Source organism: Euprymna scolopes, chromosome 31 (genome assembly GCF_053919585.1).
Source record: "Euprymna scolopes isolate OS-2025 chromosome 31, ASM5391958v1, whole genome shotgun sequence".
NCBI lineage: Eukaryota > Metazoa > Mollusca > Cephalopoda > Sepiida > Sepiolidae > Euprymna > Euprymna scolopes.
In genome coordinates this window covers 65,183,897-65,207,181 of record NC_136512.1, presented here as the reverse complement: position 1 = coordinate 65,207,181, position 23,285 = coordinate 65,183,897, and the positions used below count along the sequence as shown (strand labels likewise).

The 23,285-nt window shown below is 34.7% G+C and overlaps 1 protein-coding gene and 1 pseudogene across 2 annotated transcripts in view; both read left to right on the top strand.

Annotated features, from left to right (window-relative positions):
- The window catches only part of LOC145255764 (clathrin heavy chain linker domain-containing protein 1-like), a 76,920-nt gene that overhangs the window by 22,420 nt on the left and 31,215 nt on the right, over window positions 1-23,285 (top strand). For both annotated transcript variants that reach the window (XM_080114425.1, XM_080114426.1), the window contains exons 3-5: window positions 8,036-8,223; window positions 15,642-15,784; window positions 21,958-22,290. In XM_080114425.1, coding sequence (XP_079970551.1) covers window positions 8,036-8,223; window positions 15,642-15,784; window positions 21,958-22,290 — 664 coding nt within the window. The remainder of the gene's footprint in view (window positions 1-8,035; window positions 8,224-15,641; window positions 15,785-21,957; window positions 22,291-23,285) is intronic.
- On the top strand, window positions 1,638-1,754 carry LOC145255887 (5S ribosomal RNA; annotated as a pseudogene).

The window sequence follows — 23,285 nt, the reverse complement described above, 5'->3', positions numbered from 1 at the left end:
TTTGTATTGCTATTCATATTAAAAATCCTTTTTTTTTCTATTTATTTAAAAAGAAAATACAACATATGGGTTGTGGAATTGCATTCATCTGTAAAAGATCTAGCTAATTTGCATATTCTTTTAAACATTCATTTTAATAAATTCCCTATAAGATTTTTTCGGCTTTCTTATGGAATGATCATCTTTAATTAACTATCACATGTAATTATATTCATGCAGATATTCTACATGATTTATACTTGTGTATTATTTACGTAAAAACTTATAGTAAGCACAAACATCTTTCTATATATATTTATGTATGTGTCTATATATTTGTCCAAAAAAAATTTGCCTACCAAACTCCTCTGTCAGACATGAAACCTAATATATAGAGTATTAAAACCCATGCAAAACTTTATATTTGGGGTTTAGCCAGTGAAAATCAGTGAAAAAGTGTGAAGATTAAATAATTGGAATTTGTCAGGTGAAGGTCGAATGACGGCATTATGAATATGCATGCGTAACATAATAGCTATTGGTTCATGTTTTAATGAAATTTGGGTGGCAATAAACATCATCATCATCATCATCATCATCATTTGTAGTAGTGGTGGCAGTAGTGGTGGTGGTAGTAAAAATAGTAGTTCATTGCGCCCATAGTGAATTCTATTAATTAGTTAGTTCGTTTTTTATCACCAGTAAATTAAAGTAAATTTAAATCACCAACTCAGCGATATTTCAACCTACAAATTTCTATTGTTGACCGATTTATTTATAAACTGGCAGGTCTGTATCATCTAACGTCTGCTTTGTATTTATTTGACAGCTAACACACACATATACATATTTTTCTTGATGAGCTTATATTTTTTGTTTTTATCTTTATTTTCTTTTTCTTTGTTTTTATTTTTATTTTTATTCTCAATTCTTTATCTTGTTTTAGTTTTTTAGTTTTTATCACTAGTTTTTATTAATAATTTTTAAATCCGTCTTTTGTGTGATTATCCTAGCTATTTTCTTTTTCTTTTTAATACTAGTAGTTTTTTTTTATAATTATATTATGTACGTATATTTTTTTAATTGATGTTATTGTTTTTACCTACACTCTTTCCCTTCTCTTTTTCTTTTTCCCTTCTTTCTTTCTTTCTTTCTTTCTATCTTTTCCTTACTTTCTTTTCTTTTTTCCCTCTATGCTTTTTCCTCTGTTTCTTTTTTCTTTTTCTATTTCGACACAAACCTTAATCCCCACCCCTCCTCTCCCGCCTTCTTCACATATATTAAAAACCATTTCCTTTTTATTTTTATTTTTTATGATATGTAATGTAACCTCCTGATATTTTTTTTTTTTGTGTGTGATTTCTGAATCTCTGAATGATTTTCATCACGCACTAAACTTTTGTCTAAGCAATATCGCCTGAAGAGGTCTCTCATTACTAGTAACTGGCTGACCGAAACATGCTCATGAATGTGTAGCGACATATTAATGCTTATGTAAAACAAATGAAAAGTATATCTTGCTCTACTTCGGTATTGAGCTCTCTTCTATTAATCTCATTAAAACTTCATTCGTTATTTTACCTTTGCAAAATATTAATCTGGAATTATATATATATATATATATATATATATATATATATATATATATATATATATATATATACGGCACAATGATGTTGACACACCGGTTCTCATCAGATCACCAAAGTTAAGCAACATTGAGCCTGGCCAGTACCAGATGGGTGATCATTTGGGAAGTGTAGGTGCCGTATGTACTGCACTGAGTCATAGAAATTTCCAGGATGGTATCTGGGGGCGCATTAATTCACTGGGGGAGATGCACCCCAGTCTTCGTTAAGACATGCATCTAGGAGAAGGAAACTCTGATGTAAAAACCTGTGGTCGACTGTATACTCTGTCCTGTGCCAGTTGTCAGCACTGACAAAGGTTAGCAATAATACCAAAAAAGTGTGGATGGTTCTACACAAAGCCTTCACCACTATAAACAAATCATCTGTGAGGATTTCCGAGCAACATAATTGTTGTGGTTGAAGCTCATACATCGAAATCGACGCAAAAGTCCATTATATATATATATAAGGTAAAATTAAAAGCCAAGAACAATGCGAGATTTTTTTTTTATATAGAGTAAAATTAAATGAAAACAAAATAAATAAATTTCTTTTTGTTGTTTGTTTTTTCTTTTTCACACAAATTTTAACTCGAAACAGCAGTAATTTTTTTTTTTCTGTTGTATTCAATTTTTTTTTTTCTGTTGTATTCAATGGTGTTATAAATCTCAATATATTGAGATTTATAACACCATTGAATACAACAGAAAAAAAAAATTACTGCTGTTTAGAGTTAAAATTTGTGTGAAAAAGAAAAAACAAACAACAAAAAAAAAGAAATTTATTTCTTTTGTTTTCATTTAATTTTACTCTATATAAAAAAAAATCTCGCATTGTTCTTGGCTTTTAATTTTACCTTATAATTTTCTTCAACAATGCTTCAAGCAAACTACAATCTACTTATATATATATATATATATATATATATATATATATATATATATATATATATATATATATAAAACAACATCGTTTTTATGCTTCATAAAACCCTCATAACCTTGAAGTATCATTCTAGAAGCATACGTGGATATCTTTATATATATACTAGCAGAAGTACCCGTCGTTGACTGGGGTCAAAAACAGCCTACAGAAAATGGACTGTGATTGATAAAAGTATGGTAGGTTATGAAAAGGAGGGGGTGTAAAGAGATAGGTTTTGATACTCAAAAATTTTACCCAAAGCAAAATATGATGAAAGTAAAGATAATTTTTGCGAAAATATATTTTTTTATAACTTTGTTTCCATTCGTAGCCAAGAGTGACCAACAAAATGATGTTTCCTTACAAAGACAAAATGTTATATATATAATAATATAAATATACAAGAAATAAATGTTACCATAGTCAATAAAAGTTACTTTTATGGTAGAAAAGTTCATTGGTTTGTATTTTTAAGTAGTTTGCAAAAAGAATTTTTTTTTTAATTGACGCACTGCTTTAAAAAAAAAAAAATAAAAATGGCAGCGACTTTGAAATGGAGAGCCCCATTTTGAATTTGAAGGAAGGGCACCTGAGCATTCTGTGTTAACAATTTAAGAGAGTTCTGTCAACGTAGGGAATATTTATAAACATATTTTCCGTTATTTTGTGCTTGAGGAATATTCGATTATGGCATGTGTAGTTTATATAAAAATTCATTTAAGTAGTTATCGCCTCAAATTTCGTTTTAATTTCGGTTCGCTGAAATTATTTCAAGTAAAGAGCATTAAAAACTATTTCAAAACAAAAAAAAAACATGAACTGAACTTTTATTTACTATGGTAACATTTATTTCTTGTATATTTATTTTTTCGGGGAGTCGTTTGTTGGCTTTTCTGCTAAACACTCTTACTAAATAATATCGACGAAATATCGAAAAACAAAGAAACAAAAACAGTTTTAAAAAATAATGAAGCTTTACTTACTTTAGTAAAATAATCTGAAACAGCAAAATGGAATATTAAAAAAGTAAACACGTAATTACTTTAGTTTTTTAAAGCAAAGAATCGATATAAATATGAATAAGAAGAAAATGGCGCACTTTTCAAGCAGAACAGCTTTGTTTCAGTTTTACAGTATTGAACAGTGTAGTATTGGGTGTTTGAAAGTGTAAAATAAAATAAAAAAGTCTTAGTAGAGAGGGAGGCTCGAACCCGTGACGAACCCGAAGACAGAAAAGAAAGTGAAAGAAAATGTGACATCTTACTGCTACACTACGAGGCCATAGGAAGTGAAAAGCGTTCAAATTTGGCGATGTCAATCAAAAAGTTAGCTTGCTAGCAGGTACAGAAACAAGCGTTGGCTGAAGGTCAGTTCAACTTTCCGTCGTTTCATTTATTTGTTTCCCCACGATGTTGGATAAAACAACTCTCTAAAAAAAGGGAGTGTCCAAATGAATTGCAATTGTCAGATATGAGGGGTTTCCCCCACATTGATCAAAACTAATTGCTTTTTGGACGTCCCAACACAAAAGGATAGGAAGCTGCCTTTGTTAGGAAATAGATCGAAAATAAGAAAGAAATATGTTAAATCATATTGTAGACACGTTTTGCTGGAAGTGAGGGTCAGCTGATTGGATCTGCGTGTGAGTCACGCGATCAGGTTAGCTGGAGTCAGGGAGTTTTGGGTTTGGACGTAAAGAAGAAGACGGCTTAACAGGTCGTCTCCTCCCCTTCACTGGGGGTGGGGTGGGACGCTGACGTGTGTGAAAATAAGACCTATTCAAGCAAAGTCATTCACTTCCCATTCTTCTGTGATCGACATCTGGAAGGTGAATAAAAAAACTATATAAAACCATTCATCGTCTTGGAGTGAATGAATATCCGGCCAAAACAGGTTTCCAGTTGCCCCTCCAAGAACAAGATGAATTCCAGGTGGACAAAATCAACGACGCATGAAGAAGGTATGTCCAAAATACATGTACCACACACACACACACACACACACACACACACAAAAAAAAGCATATGAACAATTAGATACAAATATATCACAAATAGACAGAACATTAGACGATCATACAATGGTGCCCCCTTTATTATACAACAATACAACACCTTCGCTTTCGATTAGTTTTGCTTTTATATGAAAAAGCCGAACAAACACGCGAGAGGAAGGAATAGCATGAATTTTATAAAAAGAAATGAAAATAAATGTAGATACAACGTGCGTTCACAAATCATAAATCTAGGGAATATATAAAAAGTTCTAAAAAATAGTACCCCCCCCCACCGAGAACCTCAGCGAAAAAAGCCTTTGCTGGACATGTTAGGGAGAGGTGTCCGGGCAATCAAAGAGCACAATGGGAAATCCTGGGATTTAAAACAACCTAAACCCTCTTCCACTAACCTCCACCACGCTATGATGATAGTTATCACTGTTATTTTTGAAGGGTAAAGTGTAAATAAACAAATCTGTATCAAAAACATAAAAATGTCTCGTATTCATTTTAAAAACAAAATAACTTTTCGTTTATACAACCAAGAGAACTTGACGATCACAGCCGATTCATATATGTAAAAGACATACAAAAATGCACATATAGAGATTCCCAAATCAAGTTGTTTTTTTTCTGTTTTTAAAAAATATATAATTTCTGTAAAAAGTAAAATTTTGGAACAACCGTTGTATCCAATAAAGCATTATTTCATTGGCATAGAGTGAAGGGAACAAGTTCTAAAAGAAAAAGGTGTAAGTCCCTCCAAACCCTTTCTAAGTGGTAGACTGTAGACTGCTCACTTACTCCCCCCCCCTGCTTGATGGGGGGGGGGGACAAAAAACAAGCAGGTTGATCTCTAAATGGGGCTGAATTCTAGATGGAGGTGGGTAATAAAAAATAGGGGTGAGGGAGTTGGGGAGAATGTGATGCCACTCCAAGATGGAAACAATTACTGAAGGACCAGGGTCGAAAAGAGAATCTTAGGTGCGGACATCTTGGAGGTTTCCTATTGGAAGAGAAGGGGAGGGCATTCACTTGACTAGCTAAGAAACTAAACTAAACACGGGCTTACACCTTAAGGGTTAAGAGTTTATTGTGTGTAAGCATTTATGTTTACACACAGATAAACACACACACACATACATCTATTGTTTATTTATATAAAAGGTTGTAGCAATTTAATGTGTACCATGTACTACGCTGCTCGTCAACAATCACTGATCCCAATGCTGTTTCAGTGGTTTCCTTCTCTTTCATCTTCTCTTCTGGCCATGCTGACATCTCTCATATTGGTGATTGCCGAAGGGGCAAGCACAGTGGCTTACAACTATAAAAATCCAACACTAGGGAAACAAAAGAACGCACAGGCTCCAACAATTGGGCTCTGGGTGTGTGTCTAATACCATCGCAAGAAAACTAATCTGTAACCGCTAGCATTCACATCTTAGTTGTCTGTCGAGGCCTCTTTGTCGTCAATTAATGTCAGCTCATCTTGATCTCATAAGGCTCTCCTGATCTGGACCCAGCCTCAACCTGCCTTCGACGGTGTCAAATTTGCATCTCTCCTCAACCATCACTAACTCAAGACTATCTGTAAACTGTCCCTAACTGTTGTAAACTGGCGCAAAACTCCTAAGATTATCCGTAAACGAACTTTAAATATATTGACCTCTATGTCCGATTCTTTATCCCAGTCATTGCCACACCTTGATTAACTATCCTATTTCAGTTTCCTTTGTGTTCCTTGGTGAACAACTTCCTCCCCATTGTCTTTCTACTAACATCACTTCTCGTAACCTTTGTTCTGATGATCAATTTGTTTCCTTATTTATTGTATTTTTTTTCCTTTATTTCCTAACATTTTGGGGAGGATGTCAAAAGTAAGTTTTAAACGAAAATAAAAAAAAAATAAAAGAAAAGTGAAAAGAATCGTTTTGGGAAATAGAAATTAGGCTAAAAGTTTTTTGATTCTGATACCAATTCCGATGCACTAAAAGTTCTGATTTTTTCGATTTCTGATTCTAATTAATCGTCCCAACACTAATGACAACATAATTTATGCACTAGTGTTGGAAAGATTAATCGGAATTGGAGAAAATTCAAAACGTTTGGGAGTATTTTAGAATCGGTATCAGAATTGGAAAAAATTTGTGCCTATTTTCCAATGCCAAAAACGATTCTTTAAATTTTTGTTGTTGTTGTTTTTTTTTTGTTTAAAACTTGGTTTTCCATTGCTGGTATTAATAATAAACTGATATATATTTATTAATTTTAAAATACTAATTAAACTAAAATCTATTGCTCGCACCATAAACATATTTTTTATGTTTGCGTAAATGTATGCACATATTGCATGAGTTTTTATGGTAATTCGCAAATAAAAAACTACAACTCTATAGTTGAATATTTAGAAATTTTACAAGAATCAGAATTGGAGATTGTATCGGAATCAGGAAAAATATTGGAATCGGCAAATCACTAGTACAAACTTGAAATGCCTTAGCATATCAGTATATAAATTAGACATTTTAACCAACAAAAGTTAAAGCTTGTTGACTTAGAATGAGTGCTTAAAATCATTTTGATGGTTGAATATTTGTTAATTTGTGCTCATTATTGCATTAAATACTAATCCAAATTAATCCCCATTGATTCCTAACAGTGCATCGAACAGTTACCATAATACTTAGTTTGATGTATTTCATAACAAAAGTCCATACAAAATTTCAGTGAGATCGGTGCAGTAGTTTCTGAGAAAATGTTGAACGGACAATTGTAGCTATAAAAGAAACCTGCCATAAACAGGTACTTCCACTAGTAATATAGTTCATTCATTTGAATGGTGTCCTGCTTGGAATAGGCATTGACAGCTGTGACTCTCCATCTATCTCTCTCCCTTGAGGCATTCATGAATTCATTGTTGCTTACCAAACCATTCATGATGTTTCTCGAAAGTGTTTGATGCATTGCCGTAGCTTTCTTTGCAGTTGTACAGACAGTGTTGCAGCTCCTTTCTGTCTGAACAGTGCCCATACGGAGTGATTATTCTGACCATTGTACCCAAAGAAATCTTCTGCCCAGCACAACAGGATAGGAAACCATGAACAGAATTATACCTGATTGCTTGTCATATTGCATCAGTCACCTGCTTTCTATGACCTCACGTTACCCTGATCAGGGGTGCTGTAAGGGGTTCTCAAACTTGCCCAAGGGTCTCTCACAGACGAGCGGAGGGAAGGAGTCACTTTACTCTTCTTTTGACAATAGTGCTGTCTCATCACCCAACAGTACCTAGTATTCCCAAATGGTCACCTATCTGGTACTGGCCAGAGTCATCGTTGCTTAACTTTGGTGATCTGGCAAGAACCGGTATGTCAACATGATTATACTGTAGAGTATAAGCAATATAGCAATCTAAGTAAAAAAAAGGTTTGTTTGCTTTTATTTTCTTTGTCATGCTGAAGCATCTCTGGATTTAATGCTATGAATTTCTTTCTATTTAAAGGTCATTGAACATACAATCTTTTACCGCCCGTTGCTGTTAGCCATATTAAAAGAATATGAAATCGTTATTGATGCCCTACGTACCTCTAAGAACCAGAATCCAAGATTGCAGCATGTACTCATGGCTTTATCTACTCAGGCGTCTACGCTGCATAATTACAGGATGAGGATCGACCAACTTGAAGATCGGTATGGCTTTTTTTTTTTTTCTTTACATAGGCATCACCACTTATCAAGGCCAAGAGGCCATTCAAGGATAAGTGTTAAAGAGTGTACAATAGAAATTGGACAATATAGTAATCGTTAATAATGGAACTTTGGTAAATTTGTTAACTTATATGGAACGGTTCATCAAAAACTTGTTTACATTAAGCTTGAAGACAACCATATTGTAGTCAGATGGAAAGCAGGAAAACGGAAGATAATTCCACAGGCGTGCAGTTCTAAGAAAGAAGCTTTGTTCATGGAATCTACGTTTAGGTTTAGGCACAGATAAAGAGTATGGGAAATTAGTGATAGTGTTTCTTGTGAAAGTCTGGCAAAGGGGGGACCATAGATTGGAACTCAGCCGAACACTTGCCATGAAAATAACGATAAAGCAGAGACAAACTCGCAACATCTCTTCTATGAGAAAAAGGATTTATGAATCAACTAGCAGGGCTACCCAGGGTAAAAGTGTAACATAACATATATCTCTCTCTTTTTTCCCCTCCCCACCCCTTTTTCTTCTTCACCTAAGCCAGGAGTTTTCAAAATTGGGGTCTGCAGACAACAGGGGATTCGCAAGGACAAGATGGAAGGGGCTTCTATCCAATTTGAAAAATAAATACAGATCCAGACTTGCTTCAGAAAATGACTTACGTGTATGTTTATCAACAATATCACCAAGAATTGATGGTTTTGTGCAAAGTCAAGCAAGCACATCCTTCTCACAAGGTGTGTATTTAAAAAGAATTCTGTGTAATTGACAATAAAACTATTTGTAAAATATAATTACTTTATTACTTCATATGAAAAATCAATTTTTTTAATAAGGTAAAATTTAATTTTGCTGCATTTTGCATCAACATGGAGTATTTATTTGAATACTTATGTCGCAATTAAGCTTAAAACCAGTTCTATTGCGTTAATGCAAAAATCTATGTACAAATTTCATAAGCATTTATAAGGGGTCCTTAGGGGAAAATCTGAAATATAAAGGGGTCCACAAGCCAGAAAGTTTGAAAATCTCTAACCTAAGTCATTCCTTTCTTTGGTCTCTCTCTCTCTCTCTCTCTCTCTCTCTCTCTCTCTCTCTCTCTCTCTCTCTCTCTTTATCTCTCTCTCTCCCCCACACCCACACACACATGCACACAACTCAAGTCAGTGTAAGTGAAAGAACTCTCCAAAAAATAAAAAAATGAGTTACTTTTCTTTACATGATAACATTAAAAGATATACGTACTTCATGATAACATTAAATGATATAAATGGCTATTTGATCCCCTCCTCTCAAATAATAAATTTTTTTTTGGTGTTACATATAAGAAGCTGTGATCATCAAGTTTCTCTATGGCCGTCAAACGAAAAGTTATTTCGTGTTAAAATGAATACGAGACACTTTTTATGTTTTCAATACGGATTTGTTTATTTACACATCAAAATAAAAGTGACAACTAACATTGGAGTGCGGTAGAGGTTAGTGGAGAAGGTGGGTTGCAGAACTTTGTGTTGGCCTGTATTTTCGCTTTTGTGTCTCCCTGTCTTTCCTATCTTCTTTTTTATTTATATCGATTGACCTGATGACCTTTCTCTCGCCAGCTTTTTTTTTTATTGTTTTGCAAACTCTCTGGGTCAGAGTTCCCGTGTTGGTTAACCTGATTACCTTATTTTCGCCAGCTTTTGTTTACTGTACTTTTACTGGTTTTGGTCTAGCCCATTTTATATTGGTTAGCTTTCCTGGCCGATTGACGTAATATTGACGCATTCCAGGCACCATGAATACAGGTCACTTTATTCCCGGGATTGTCTGATTGTGTTCTAGTGATTGCCTTGACCTTCTCCGTAACATTGGTACTTCTGCATTTACCGACCAGCAAGTTACACGAAATTACTTGGGTGTGCCAAGCAGATGACGCAGCTAACTGGAAATGGCCAGCCAATCCTTCCTTAACTGTTAAACTGCTATGATCAAATGATAATGATAAAAACATGGAAATACAATAAATAAAAAAAAATGATATCAGGAACCTACCATAAGTCGAATAAAGAAATATTTAATTTTTTGCTTGTAAGAAAAATTATTTTGTTGGATAAATTCTGTTTTATTTCGATGTTTTTTTTGTTTTTTTGTTTTTTTGTTTTTAGTTTTGCCTAAAACTTTTAAGGAAGAAAGTTTTTTGTGTATTTTTTTGTGTGTATGAAAATGGAAGAAAAGTTGTAAGGAAAGTTTTTTTTTTTTTTTCAGAAATGTTTCTTTTTTTTATGTTACTATTTGGTGGTTAAGAGAGGAATCTGTTACAGACCAATAAATATCTCCTTTCTCTCCAGCAACAATAAATTAGTAACACTGTTTTCTTCCATTTCCTTTTTCTTTTTTTTTTGCATTCTAAATAATTTTTAATTGAATTTTCTTCCAATTTATGTCTGCTTACATTCTTATTGGTTTAATCCCACCAGAGCATCTAATGTTGCTTTCTCATTGGTTATTCATTTCTACCATTGAGATTGGCCTATGTGTTCCCCGCATTGTGATTGGCTGTTTCCAGTTATTCCTGTCATCTGCTGTGATCTGCGTATCAATATGCCCACCGGATCACAACCCGTACATACATATCAACAAAATAGATCTCTCATGTAACTGTAAAGTCTATCAGGCATGTGTACAAAGCGTGATGATGTATGGAAGTGAAACCAGGCCATTGAGAGTTGAGGACATGCGTTGCTTGGATAGAAATGATATGAGAATTATACGGTGGATGTGTAATGTGAGTGTTAAAGATGGGTTTAGATGTGATGACCTCAAACAAAGATTGAATCTGGACAGGGAGAATAGATGTAGAACAGTTGAGGTAGCAAACCTAGGAGAAAACATGGGAGGAAGTAAGAAGGAGCAGAGAGAGAGAGAGAGAGAGCGATAAATAAAGACCTGGCCAGAGATAGGTTATTTTGGAAGTCTATATCTAAATGCTATTCAACACATGTCAGCATATAAAACGGTTGTTGATGATGTTGATGATGATGATTGGTTGGTTGTTTTATTTTACAGCATACCAATCCGTTTTGGGGCTATTTTAATACCAAATCCAGTAATATTAGTGGGCGTTTTTATGCTTCAAGTTCTTTATATCTTCAAATATTTATTCATGGTGTTTGGTTTGGTTGTTTTGTATAGGAAAATTGTTGTTGTTTTTTTTTTTTGCTTTGCAGAAGAGTAGACTTGAACCACTACTTTAATTGTTCTGCATCTACTAACCCAGGAAATCTCATCCATGCTTTCAATGTGGCCATACCATCGAAGGCTCCTGTTTTGCACACATCTCTCTATATTGTCCAGATTTAATCTATCTCTGAGCTCATCAGATGTGAGCCTGTCTTTAAGACTTGCATTACACATCTATCAATACGGCATAATCACGTTGACATACCTGTTCTCGTCAGATCACCAAAGTTAAGCTACTTTGAGCCCGGTTAGTACCAGATGGGTGACCATTTGAGAATTCTAGGCGCTGTATGTGCTCTCTGCTTATCTCGGCATTTGTTTCCAGTCATCCTGTACATACACTTCACTTGCCATTGGTATTTAACAATGTTGACTCAGGAGAGGTGTGGTTGGAGATTTCGCACCTCATGCCACAAAAATTTCATGTGCAGGCACCTCTATCCATAGTTTGTCAAAGACTGAAGGAGTCCTCCCCTCTACATAGCTATCGTATCATTTTTATATCATTTCTCTCCACACATGCAACACATATCTTCAACCCTTACTGGTCAGATTTCATTTTCAGACATCATACCCATGCTTGATAGATTCTTCCTTTGGTCAAGAATAGTAATACTCTGCTATTTAGCAATGGCAAAAGTTACAATACATACACATTATTTATTTAATCACCTATATATGGCACTATCACTTTGTTGGTTAAACAAAAGTACAATGCAAAGGGGAGTAACTCTTTACTTCTTTGGGCAAAGTCGCCTCCCTTTGTCCGAACTCCTCTCAATAATTTCCTGAAAAAAGGAATTGCATGGAACTGGTCACTAGAATGCAAAGCTGCTTTTGCCAAAATCAAAGCTTTACTCTCTTCAGATCTTCTCTTGACCCATTTTAATCCATCTTTGGACATTATTGTGGTTTCTGATGCTTCTGACTGTGCTGTTGGAGCCGTGATCTCTCACATTTTTCCTGATGGCAGTCAGAAAGCTATCACTCATGCATCTAGGTCATTGACACCTGCAGAAAGGAACTGCAGTCAAATCGAGAAAGAAGCCTTGGCGATAATATATGCTGTAAAGAAGTTCCATAAAATGATTTACGGACGTCACTTTACTTTGGTTACAGACCATAAACCTTTGGTGAGCATTTTTGGATCCAAGAAAGGTATCCCAGTGTATACTGCTAATCGACTACAACGATGGGCTACCACATTATTGGACTACAATTTCTCAATAAGGTACCTTTCAACTAATTCGATTGGACATGCAGATGCCCTGTCGAGATTAATTAGTACACACCTGAAAACTCTGTTGTTGCAACAATATCCCTGGAGCTAGAAATCTCTTCAATGCTCATAGCTACGATAAGGGAACTACTGGTTACTTCTGACATGATTAAAGAAGCTACAGCTTCTGACACTCTACTACAAGAAGTCATCAACTACCACCATACCAAGTCACCAGCAATATCCTCAAACAAACAGTTACTACCATTCTTTCAATGGAAATCTTTCTTATCAGAGGTTGATGGTATACTTCCCCCGGTCCGAACGGGTCATCATTCCCTCATCATTTCAAAACAGAATTCTAAAACAATTCCATTTTGGACACCAAGGCATCAGTTGCATGAAAGCATTAGCACGTGAATATGTTTGTTGGCTAAAAATGGATAAGAAGCTGGAAGATCTTGCACACACTTGCTCTAAATGTCAGCTAGCAGTTAAATTCCCTTGAAAATCTACACTTTCTTCATGGCCTATTCCAGATTCCCCCTGGGCGCGCCTCCACATAGATTTTGCAGGGCCCATAAATGGACATTCCTTTCTCGTTGTTGTAGATGCCTACAGAAAATGGCCTGAGATATTCCAAATGAACCACATTACTTCTGAGGAAACAATTTCCAAAATTCAGAAGATTTTCAGCAGATTTGGCATTCCTGAGACTTTGGTCTTTGACAACGGCACTGCTTTTAGCTCAGTCAAGTTTTCTACTTTCTGCCAACAAAACGGTATCAACCACATTAGCACACCACCATTTCATCCACAGTTGAATGGTCAAGTTGAACGTCTTGTGGACATCTTTAAAAGATCTCTTTTAAAACTTAGGGGAGAAGGGACAACATCAGAGATACTTGAAACCTTCTTGACAAGCTATAGGGAACACCAAATCCTAGCACACCAAACGGTAGCTCACCAACCGAATGCTTGATGAATCGGAAAATCCGCTTACATATCGATGTCCTATGTCCCAAACCACATCATTCCATCAAGAGAAACACAAAAATGGAATGGCAGTACAACCGCCAGGATGGTTCACTCCAAAGAACATTCTTACCAGGTCAACAAGTCCTAACAACAGACTACCGGAACAACAAAGAGTCAAGGCTACATTGTACGATGAACTGGAAATGTAATGTATGAGGTAAATGTCCAAAATTCAATTTGAGTTTGGCACTCCAACCAACTGCGACCATCACATCTCCCAGACAGAATACCAGATCACTTTATTCCACTAAACATCTTGTTGAACACCTTTAACTTGCCACAACAAACACCAGAAGCTTCTCAGAACACTGAAGCTGGAGTGCAAGAACCTAACATTAGGAAGTCAGCTCACACTAGTTGTCCAACACAACATTTGCAGGTGGATCCCCAACTGAAGTCGTACCAGTGACAAAAGTTAAAAGGGAGATGTTGGGATGAAACAAAAGTATAATGCAAAGGGGAGTAGCAAAGTCGCCTCCCTTTGTCCGTAGTTCTAAACTTTAAATTCTCGTGACTTCTCGTGACATCAACGACCGGAAGTGGAGACAGTGGACGAAAAACAGAGTGACTTTGAAATGGCGAGATAAAATTACCATACTTGGACTTCTAACTTTCATCTATTATGCTTGAATTGTAGTTACGTGTGTGTGTGTGTGTGTGTGTGTGTGCGTGTCTTCATAATAAATGTTTCTTTATTTGTTCATAAGTGTTATGTTCTTTCCTCATGAGTTGCAACATACCCACGTGAAGGCTGGTCTCCCTGAAGTAAGATATTTTATGTTATGTTGATCTAACGCATCCCATGATACAACACACTTAATGGCCAATTTAACTTGATTTGTTTGTGCCATGTGGACGTTTTTGGAAGGGCTGTTACATTCTGGCACAGCACAACAAGCTCCTTGATTGTTTATGATAGGCACATCCCCTTTAAATCAAGGAGTTATTCTTGTCTGTAGGCTTGATGGGTGTTTGACTGGCTTTGGGCATTATTAATTCTCTTCAGAGAATTAATTATCTAACCTGGAACCATCAACTGAAATTGAACGCTTGCCTAAAAGAAGCGAACAAACTATATCTTTATATATAAAAAATATATATAATTCATTTTTATATTTCAACTTCCATAGAAAAGTGTACACCAGGTAAGATGGATGATGGCGAGAGACTTTTAAGTGGTGTTGAGACGGGACAGTAATTGTAATAAAAACCTTTGTTAAAAAAGAAAAATTGCTGATTCGGATTTTTAAAAATTTATTTTCTTTGTTTATTTGTAACTGCTACGTTTTAATGGGAGGATGTGAGAAAGATGGGCTTGAAATAAAGAGGGATAGGTTAGTTTGGAAGTTAATATCTAAAAGTTGTCCAACACATATCAGCATATAAAACTGACATTAAACTGATGATGATGATGAGCTTTGACCTCATCTCCAAATGTAATAATGTTGAAAATTATCAATGAAGATATAGGTTTTAATACTGTGAAAAATTGTAAGAGTTGTCTCTCTTGAACTGTGTGAAGAGTTAGTTCCCTAACCTTATGCTTTGATGATATGTTATTTTCATTGACATGAACAGTTTGAGTAACTTAGAGTTACTTACTTTTGTTCTGTATATAAACAAGTGAATTGATGTTTTTCGTTTTCTTCGTGTTGATATGTAAATAAAGACAGACGTCCTCTCTGATATCCTGTATGTTAAACGAAAAACATCGTTACACGTTAATTTCTTTTTTGTTGACACGTCGATACCTTCTATAGTGTGAATCCTCTCAAATTAGGGTATGTTTTATTTGATTCCTAACTCTAACCTTCATAATTAACCATCAAATAATACAGGCATAATTTTTGTTCCAGTGTAATATTTATTTTTACAGGATTGAAAAAAGACTTTAAACTTTAAACTACTATGATTTATTTTTCTCCCCAGTGTGTCATGTCTAAAAGAGTATGAAATGTTCCTGCAGCAACAACTGGAGTTAATTCACCAGAGAAAAAGGGAGCTAACTCTGGTAAAAGAAGAAGAGAAAAGAAAAGGCGCTGATTATCAGAGAGACAAACGCAGGATTCCAGGTATTTAGAAGTGGTATTTACTTGCATGATCTCATTTGCTAAGCACACAATTTATTTCAATGATAATGTATTACTAATTTCTATCTATATAGAGTTAGGTATGTGTATATTTTTTATGTTTTCATTTTAGGTTAATTAATGACATTTGATAGTTAATTATGTATTAAATAAAAGACATACCTTGTTAGTTTCAAATAAAATTCATACAAGAAGTCATATCAAGGGTTGACAAAAAGAAATAAATCAATTAACACTTAATATGTTTGTTAATTTTCTGTAAAAAAATAAACATCCAATGTGGCAGCAAATCCTTGGAACATCAACCTGAAAAAAACAGTTGGAAGTAACTTATTGTTAAGTTTTGAGACATATTGAACAGAGTGCAGTCTCGATACTGAGTGTGAAGTAATTTCCTCTAACAAAGATGGCAGCTAACAGTCAATACAGTCTCGTGATATACATATACATTGTATATATACGGTGAACTGATTGAATCCAAAATTCGACAATTTTTATAGTAACTTTGGAAGATTTCATTGGTTGGCTTAGCACAGCCGGTGGTTATAAAAACGATTGGCGAATTCATTGGTCTCATACCCCCCTCCCCACTAGGAGTCAAAAACAATTTACACTTATGTACCATACATTACGACCATGTAATCCCTATAGCCACCTACTTTGAAAATGCTGCTGTGAAACCTAACATTGTTATATGGGATAAGTCAGAGAGAGTTGCAACCTTGGTTGAAGTGAGTGTCCCTAATGATAGAGGTCTGAACAGAGCTGAAAGGGAGAAACAGACCAAATATCAAGGTCTCATGTATGATATGAAAAGAAACTGACATCTTAGAGAGATATCAATCATACCAGTTATTATAGGTACCACAGGGCTAGGTGTGTCAGAAATTTCGTGAAAATAGTGAATAATTCCATCCCATCATTCCAGGCTTATAACTCCTCGAAAAATGTAATTCAAGCCCTAATTTTTTTTCAATTAAAGGAGCAAGGACCAGGGTTTCATTAAAAAAAAAACAAAAAAAAAAAAACAACGTGGTTATTTTTAAAAAAAAGTTTTAAACTTCGGACTTTACAGGTAAATTTCTAAAAAACAGTACTTTTTTTGTTTTAAATTTGAATATATTATTTATTGATCCTTTCTCTTCAATTTGTGATATATAAAACTTTGGTGAGTAAATTAATTATTTACTTTTTAATAGACATTTCAAAATGGGAAGCGTGAATTATTCGACCCCCTGTCTTTCCAAGCTTATAACTCCTCGAAAAATGTAATTCAAGCCCTAATTATTTTTTCAATTAAAGGAGCACGGGCCAAGGTTTCATTAAAAAAAAAAAGAAAAAACAAATAACGTGGTTTAAAAAAAAAGGTTTTAAACTTCAAACTTTACAGGTAAAATTCTAAAAAACACTACGTTTTTTTTTGTTTTAAATTTGAATATATTATTTATTGACCTTTTCTCTTCAATTTGTGAGTAAATTAATTATTTACTTTTCAGTGAGTAAATTAATTATTTACTTTTTAATAGACACTTGAAAATGGGGTGGGGGGGCGTGAATTAAAAAAAAACGTTTGTCTAAAATATTATATTCAGTTTATTGGAAAGAACATAAAATTTCATATTGACCCTGAAAATATCGTAAAAATAGAATCAATAGAAAAATTTTGATAGATTTTTAAAGTTTAAAAATTGAAAAATATTGAGTTTGGAAAATTCATTACTATTTAAAAAAAAAGAAAAAGAAAATATTTCTATTACTTTTTATACAACTTTAATAGTTTATTTTGGAAGTATAATCCATAAAGAAAATAAACAACCCACTTTTAACAGAGAAATTACGAGATTTTTATATTTTATTCGCAGTTTCGTGTTAGGGGTGTCAAAAATTCCTACAAAAATTCTGATACACCTACCACAGGGCTTATGAAGAAGAACATAAAGTCCTACCTAACTAATATTCCTGGTGAACCACGTGCAAAAGAAATCCAGACAATTGCACTTAAGGGAACAACGAGGATACTAAAAAGAGCTCTCGGTTGGTTTCAATAAAATGCAGGGTAATATTGGCAGCTGGTTTAGCTGCCCCATACCCGGCATTGCAATCTTCAAAGAAAGAAAAAAAAATGACGCAGAAGAAATAAATCAACTGGCCCTGATGGTATTCCAATCATAGTACTCAAAAAACTTCAACCTGAACTAGCGCCCATACTTACAAAACTGTTTAAACGTTGTCTTAAGGAGAATAGTTTCCCATCTCCCTGGAAAATCTCATCAGTATGCCCTGTATTTAAGAATTCAGGTGATCGCTCATCCCCCTCTCAGTACAGGCCAATAAGTCTCCTGTGCGTCATGAGTAAGTTGCTAGAATCTGTATTAAATACAGAAGTAATCAAACATCTCAACAAAAATAACCTTCTTAGTGACACTCAATATGGTTTCCGTTCTGCTAGATCTACAGCAGATGTCCTTACAGTTATATCGCATAGGATTAGCAAATCTCTCGACGGTGGCAATCTTTCTAGGGCAATTGCTCTTGACATATCTAAAGCCTTTGATAGGGTATGGCATAAAGGTTTACTTCATAAGATCGCTAGCTATGGTATAGCTGGAAAAGTCTTCTCAATTATTAAATCATTTCTTTCTGATAGATTCATAAGAGTAGTAGTTGAGGGGCAAAAATCAGAAGCTCACAATATTAATGCCGGTGTCCCTCAGGGATCCATCCTGGGCCCAACTCTTTTCCTGATCTACATTAATGATCTTCCAAATCATATCCTTACATCATTTGTAGACATTTATGCTGACGACACTACCATTTATGGTACCACATCTAAGACAGTAAACGAGCAAGTTCTCTCCAATTCTCTCTCCTCTGATCTTGAGCACGTAGTACAATGGGGAAAGGAGTGGCTGGTTACTTTTAATGCATCTAAAACCAAGCTTCTCTCTTTACATCATCAACATTCTAATCCACATTTGTCATCAATTGAAATGAATGGCTCTCGTCTTCAGGAGGCCTCAAGTTTTGACAAGCTTCTGGGCTTGACCATTACTCCTGATCTTAAATGGAACACGTATATCAAATCTGTTGCCAAGGCTGCTGGAAAAATGGTGGGATCTTTCTATCGATCCAGTAGATATCTCACTGCTGATGCTATTCTCTATCTATATAAGAGCCAGGTACGTCCAAGGATGGAATACTGTTGCCACATCTGGGCAGGAGCTGCTAGAAAGAACTTGTCCTGCCTTGATAGAGTTCAAAATAGACTTCGTAGCCTCGTAGGAGATGTCCTTTTCTCCTCCTTGCAACCTCTATCTCACAGAAGAGATGTTGCGAGTTTGTCTCTGATGTATCGTTATTTTCATGGAAAGTGTTCAACTGAGCTTCAATCTATGGTCCCCCCTCGCCAAACTTTCACAAGAAACACTCGTCTAGCTGTAAACACTATCAATAATTTCCCCCACTCTTTATCTGTGCCTAAACCTAAACGTAGATTCCATGAACAAAGCTTCTTTCTTAGAACTGCACGCCTGTGGAATTGTCTTCCGTTTTCCTGCTTTCCGGCTGACTACAATATGGTTTTGTTCAAGTCTAAAGTAAATAAGTTCTTGATGAGCCGTTCCATATAAGTTATTAAATTTACCAAATTTTCATTACTAATGATTACTATATTGACCAACTTCTACTGTACACTCTTTAACCCTTATCCTTGAGTGGCCTCTGGGCCTTGATAATGTGGTGATGCCTTTGTAAAAAAAAAAAAAAAAAAAAAAAAAAAAATCAATTAACAGTTAACATCTTTATTAGTCTTACACAGAGGGACGCAGAAGAGACGTCTGGTTTATTTACATGATGGAACACAAAGAAAAAAAATGACACATAGAACACTCGTTTATATATAAACAAAGGAAGATCACTCCGAGTTATTAAAACGCTTAAATGACACATCACCTCTACCAGACAAGGGAAGCAACTCTTCACATATCGTCCAAGGGACAAAACTGTTTTAATCTCCACAGTATTAAAACCCAACCAACATTGACAAATTTCCAATATCCATATACAGCATTCACTCCTAAACTAATTAGTCAATTCAATATGAATTTTGGTACGATGTTGCTACGCATAAAAATAGTAAAGTTGTAAACAATGGTCAAGAGCAACACAAAGGTTCCCTTTTCATTAGCTATTATACTGAGGTGTAAGGAAAGCACGCCATTCTTTGTCCAGGTTTACTCCAGTTACTCTTGAACCTTACCTTTACTTATAATGTTCAGATTTTGCAAGGGGTTATTGGATATCATTTTTTGAATCTTTGATATAACTTGGCCGAGGATTGAACCCTGGTCTCTTGGCCCAATTACGAACATGTTTACAATTATGCCAAGTGCATTATTTTTTAAATTTTTTCTTTTCTTTTCAAATCATTAAAAATAAGAACATAAATCAGTCAATAGACTGCTGGGTGTAAAGTATGGTAACGTGGCCTATATTTAGTTTAATACGAAGGGTGGAAGCCCTTTTTGAAAATTCAGATAAGTTTGATTTTGTGAAATTTTAACGATAGGTATTAGACATCAATTAATAAACATTCCCCAATTTTCAGTTTATTTAAAAGGGTTTTAGAGGGGGGGGCATAATATAAGCACAAATTTCTCAATTGAAAATTTCAATATATTAGATTAGCTTTGATCCATAATCATTAGACAGCACTTAAGTAAAATACTTTTTTTTTTACTTAGTAGTCACTACTTATCAAGGCCCAAAAGCCACTTGAGGATAAGGGTTAATCAATGGAAGGTGGTAGTTTAGTAATTGTTAATGGTGTAAATTAGGGAAGAATTTGATTAGTTATGAAGGCGGCTCACCGAGAACTTGTTTACATTGAATTTAAAGGCTACTATGCTGTATTCAACCAGGAAGCAGGCCAGCAGAACAGTGTTCCACAGACGGGCAGTTCTGGAAAAGAAGCTTTGTTCATGAAATCTGCATTTAGATTTAGACACAGATAGAGAGTGGGGGAAATCGTATATAGATTCACAGAATCTCAATTTCTTTTGAAGACCCTTTAAGCTTAAATTTAAGACATTTTTTAGAACCAAAAATCATGTAATGGATTTAGATCAAAATTTGAATAAGGATTCTAGACATAAGGTTTAGTATCATTATATCTTGATTGAAATCTTCATAAGGGAAATAAAATTAGTGAAAATTATTGACTTTATGAGATTTGGAAATTTTCCTTTTTATTAAGGGAGTCTAGTAACAAATGCTACTTGTTGACACTAATCAATACTAATCAATATTAATCAATACTAATCAATACTAACCAATACTAATAAATATTAATCAATACTAATCAATACTAATCAATATTAATTAATACTAATCAATACTAATCAAGGATCCCTTCTTAACAATTAGTCCAACAGAAACTGAGCCATTTATCTGTATTAGTCTTGGGGAGTTTTAAGAGGGTCACCGTTTCAGGCCTTGCCTTCCCTATTTAGGAAGGAGTTAATTAGTTGCTACCTGCCTGAAATGCCTCGATTGGGGAATACTGATATGAGGGCCAAAACAATTTTTAAGAAATCCAGTCCATCCCAATTCTGGGGCGCTAACTTATTCTCTTCTACTTCTGCCCTAATGTCACATCTTTCTGTGGTGGGAAGGAAGTAGATACTGAGTTTAAGCCTTCTTACCAAGGGACATAACTCTAGTGTAGAAAACAATTTCTATGTGAGATAACTCTCTGCATCTTTTTTTTTTTTTTTTAATCAGAAAGATACCATTAGAGAACTGAGGAGATCTAATTTGGGCTGTAAATGCAAATACTATGTGATTTTAAATATTTAGTCAAGGGTTATGTGTAGGGAAAAGTGTCCTTATGCCAGGTTGACCTGACAAACCCCTGTACAGAGAGACCATAGTGTCTAGTAGGCATTCAAGTTCTCTCCAGTAGGCATTCAAGTTCTTTCATTCAATGATTTTGTTTTAAAGATCTGAGTTATCATCATGCACTCAATGTGACCCTTGCCAAAATTCACACTAGCTACTTAATCGCCATTGACATAGGGTCTTTTAATATGTAACGATCATTTTTCTTAATTGTATTACATTGTTATTAATTTGTCTCACTTTCTATCTTTGAACAGGATTAACGTTGGACCAAAGAACGGATGTTGCATTTCTTCAAGCCAAATTGAAATCACTTGAACAGGCTATAACTGAACTAAAGTTCGCCTGGAAAAACAAATACTTGCCTAAAACCCATAAGGCTCACTTGAAGCAGGTGCTTTCTAGAAAAGTTGCGGAAAGAGATAATATGCGTAAAGAGGGACTATTTTTACAGGCCAAACGACAGAGAATTAAGGTCGGTTACGAGGCAGCCCGTGCTTATAATGATATAAGACCGCCACATTGGTCAGTTGGAGATATAGTTGCCCATGCTCTCAAACTAGCCATCGATAACCCGTTTCCGGAGAAAGGTAAACAAGTTCATTTTGTTGCTTATAGTACGTTTAACAAAAAGTTGTTTTTTTTCTCCTTTTTTTTTTTTTTTTATTTTTCCCGATTTTTCTTCTTTTTTCTTCCATATTTCTTTCTTTTTGGTCCCTTCTTTTGCTTTTTCATTTTTCTTCATTTGTTTTTTTTTTTTTCGTTTTTCTCTCTTTCTTTTTTCTGTTTTCTCTCTTTTTACTTTCATTCCCTCTTTTCTCTCTATTTTTCTCTTTTTTCCCCTTTTTTAAACACTTTTCAGTGTCTCAGCTAAAAAAAAATATTTTCCTTTTATTTTAAACTAGCGGGGGTACCCGGCGTTATCCGGGTGTGGTGAGATGTGAGTGTGTGTGTGTAGGGGTGGGGTGGGGGTAAATCAAAACAATAATAAAATAGAAAATAAACAATAAGTGAACGAAATAACCCTGTTTAAATGTTAAAACTCTTTTTTTTAATCGAAAAAACAAAACAAAAAAACAGAGAATGTATGTGGTGGAAAATAAAGAATAAGCCAACGTAAAAAAAAAAAAATGGCATAATTAACTCTGTTTAAATGTTAAAACTTCTTAAAATAATCGCCCACCTCCCCAAAAAACAGCGAACGTGATGGAAAAATAAAAAAAAACGGGAAAATAAAGTATAAGCGAATGAAAAGTGGCATAAATAATCCTGTTTAAATATTAAAACTTCTAAAATCGAAAAAATGTCCGATATGTCAGCGCGAATGTGCAACCTTAAGATAACAACTCTGTCACTATAACCACTGCTCTACGATCGCATCAGCAAAGTAACGTCGTTTTTTTTTTCTATTTAAATTAATTCAAGAAAGAACGTTTTTCACGCATGCATGTTTGGCTAAATTGTCATGAAGGAGCGATTTTTTGGTACCCCCCCTCCTCCATTGCAAACGTCTATTCTATGGGAAATAATTGACCGTTTTTTCTAATTTTCACATATTATTTGATCAAGACATCGCCCTTTCAGA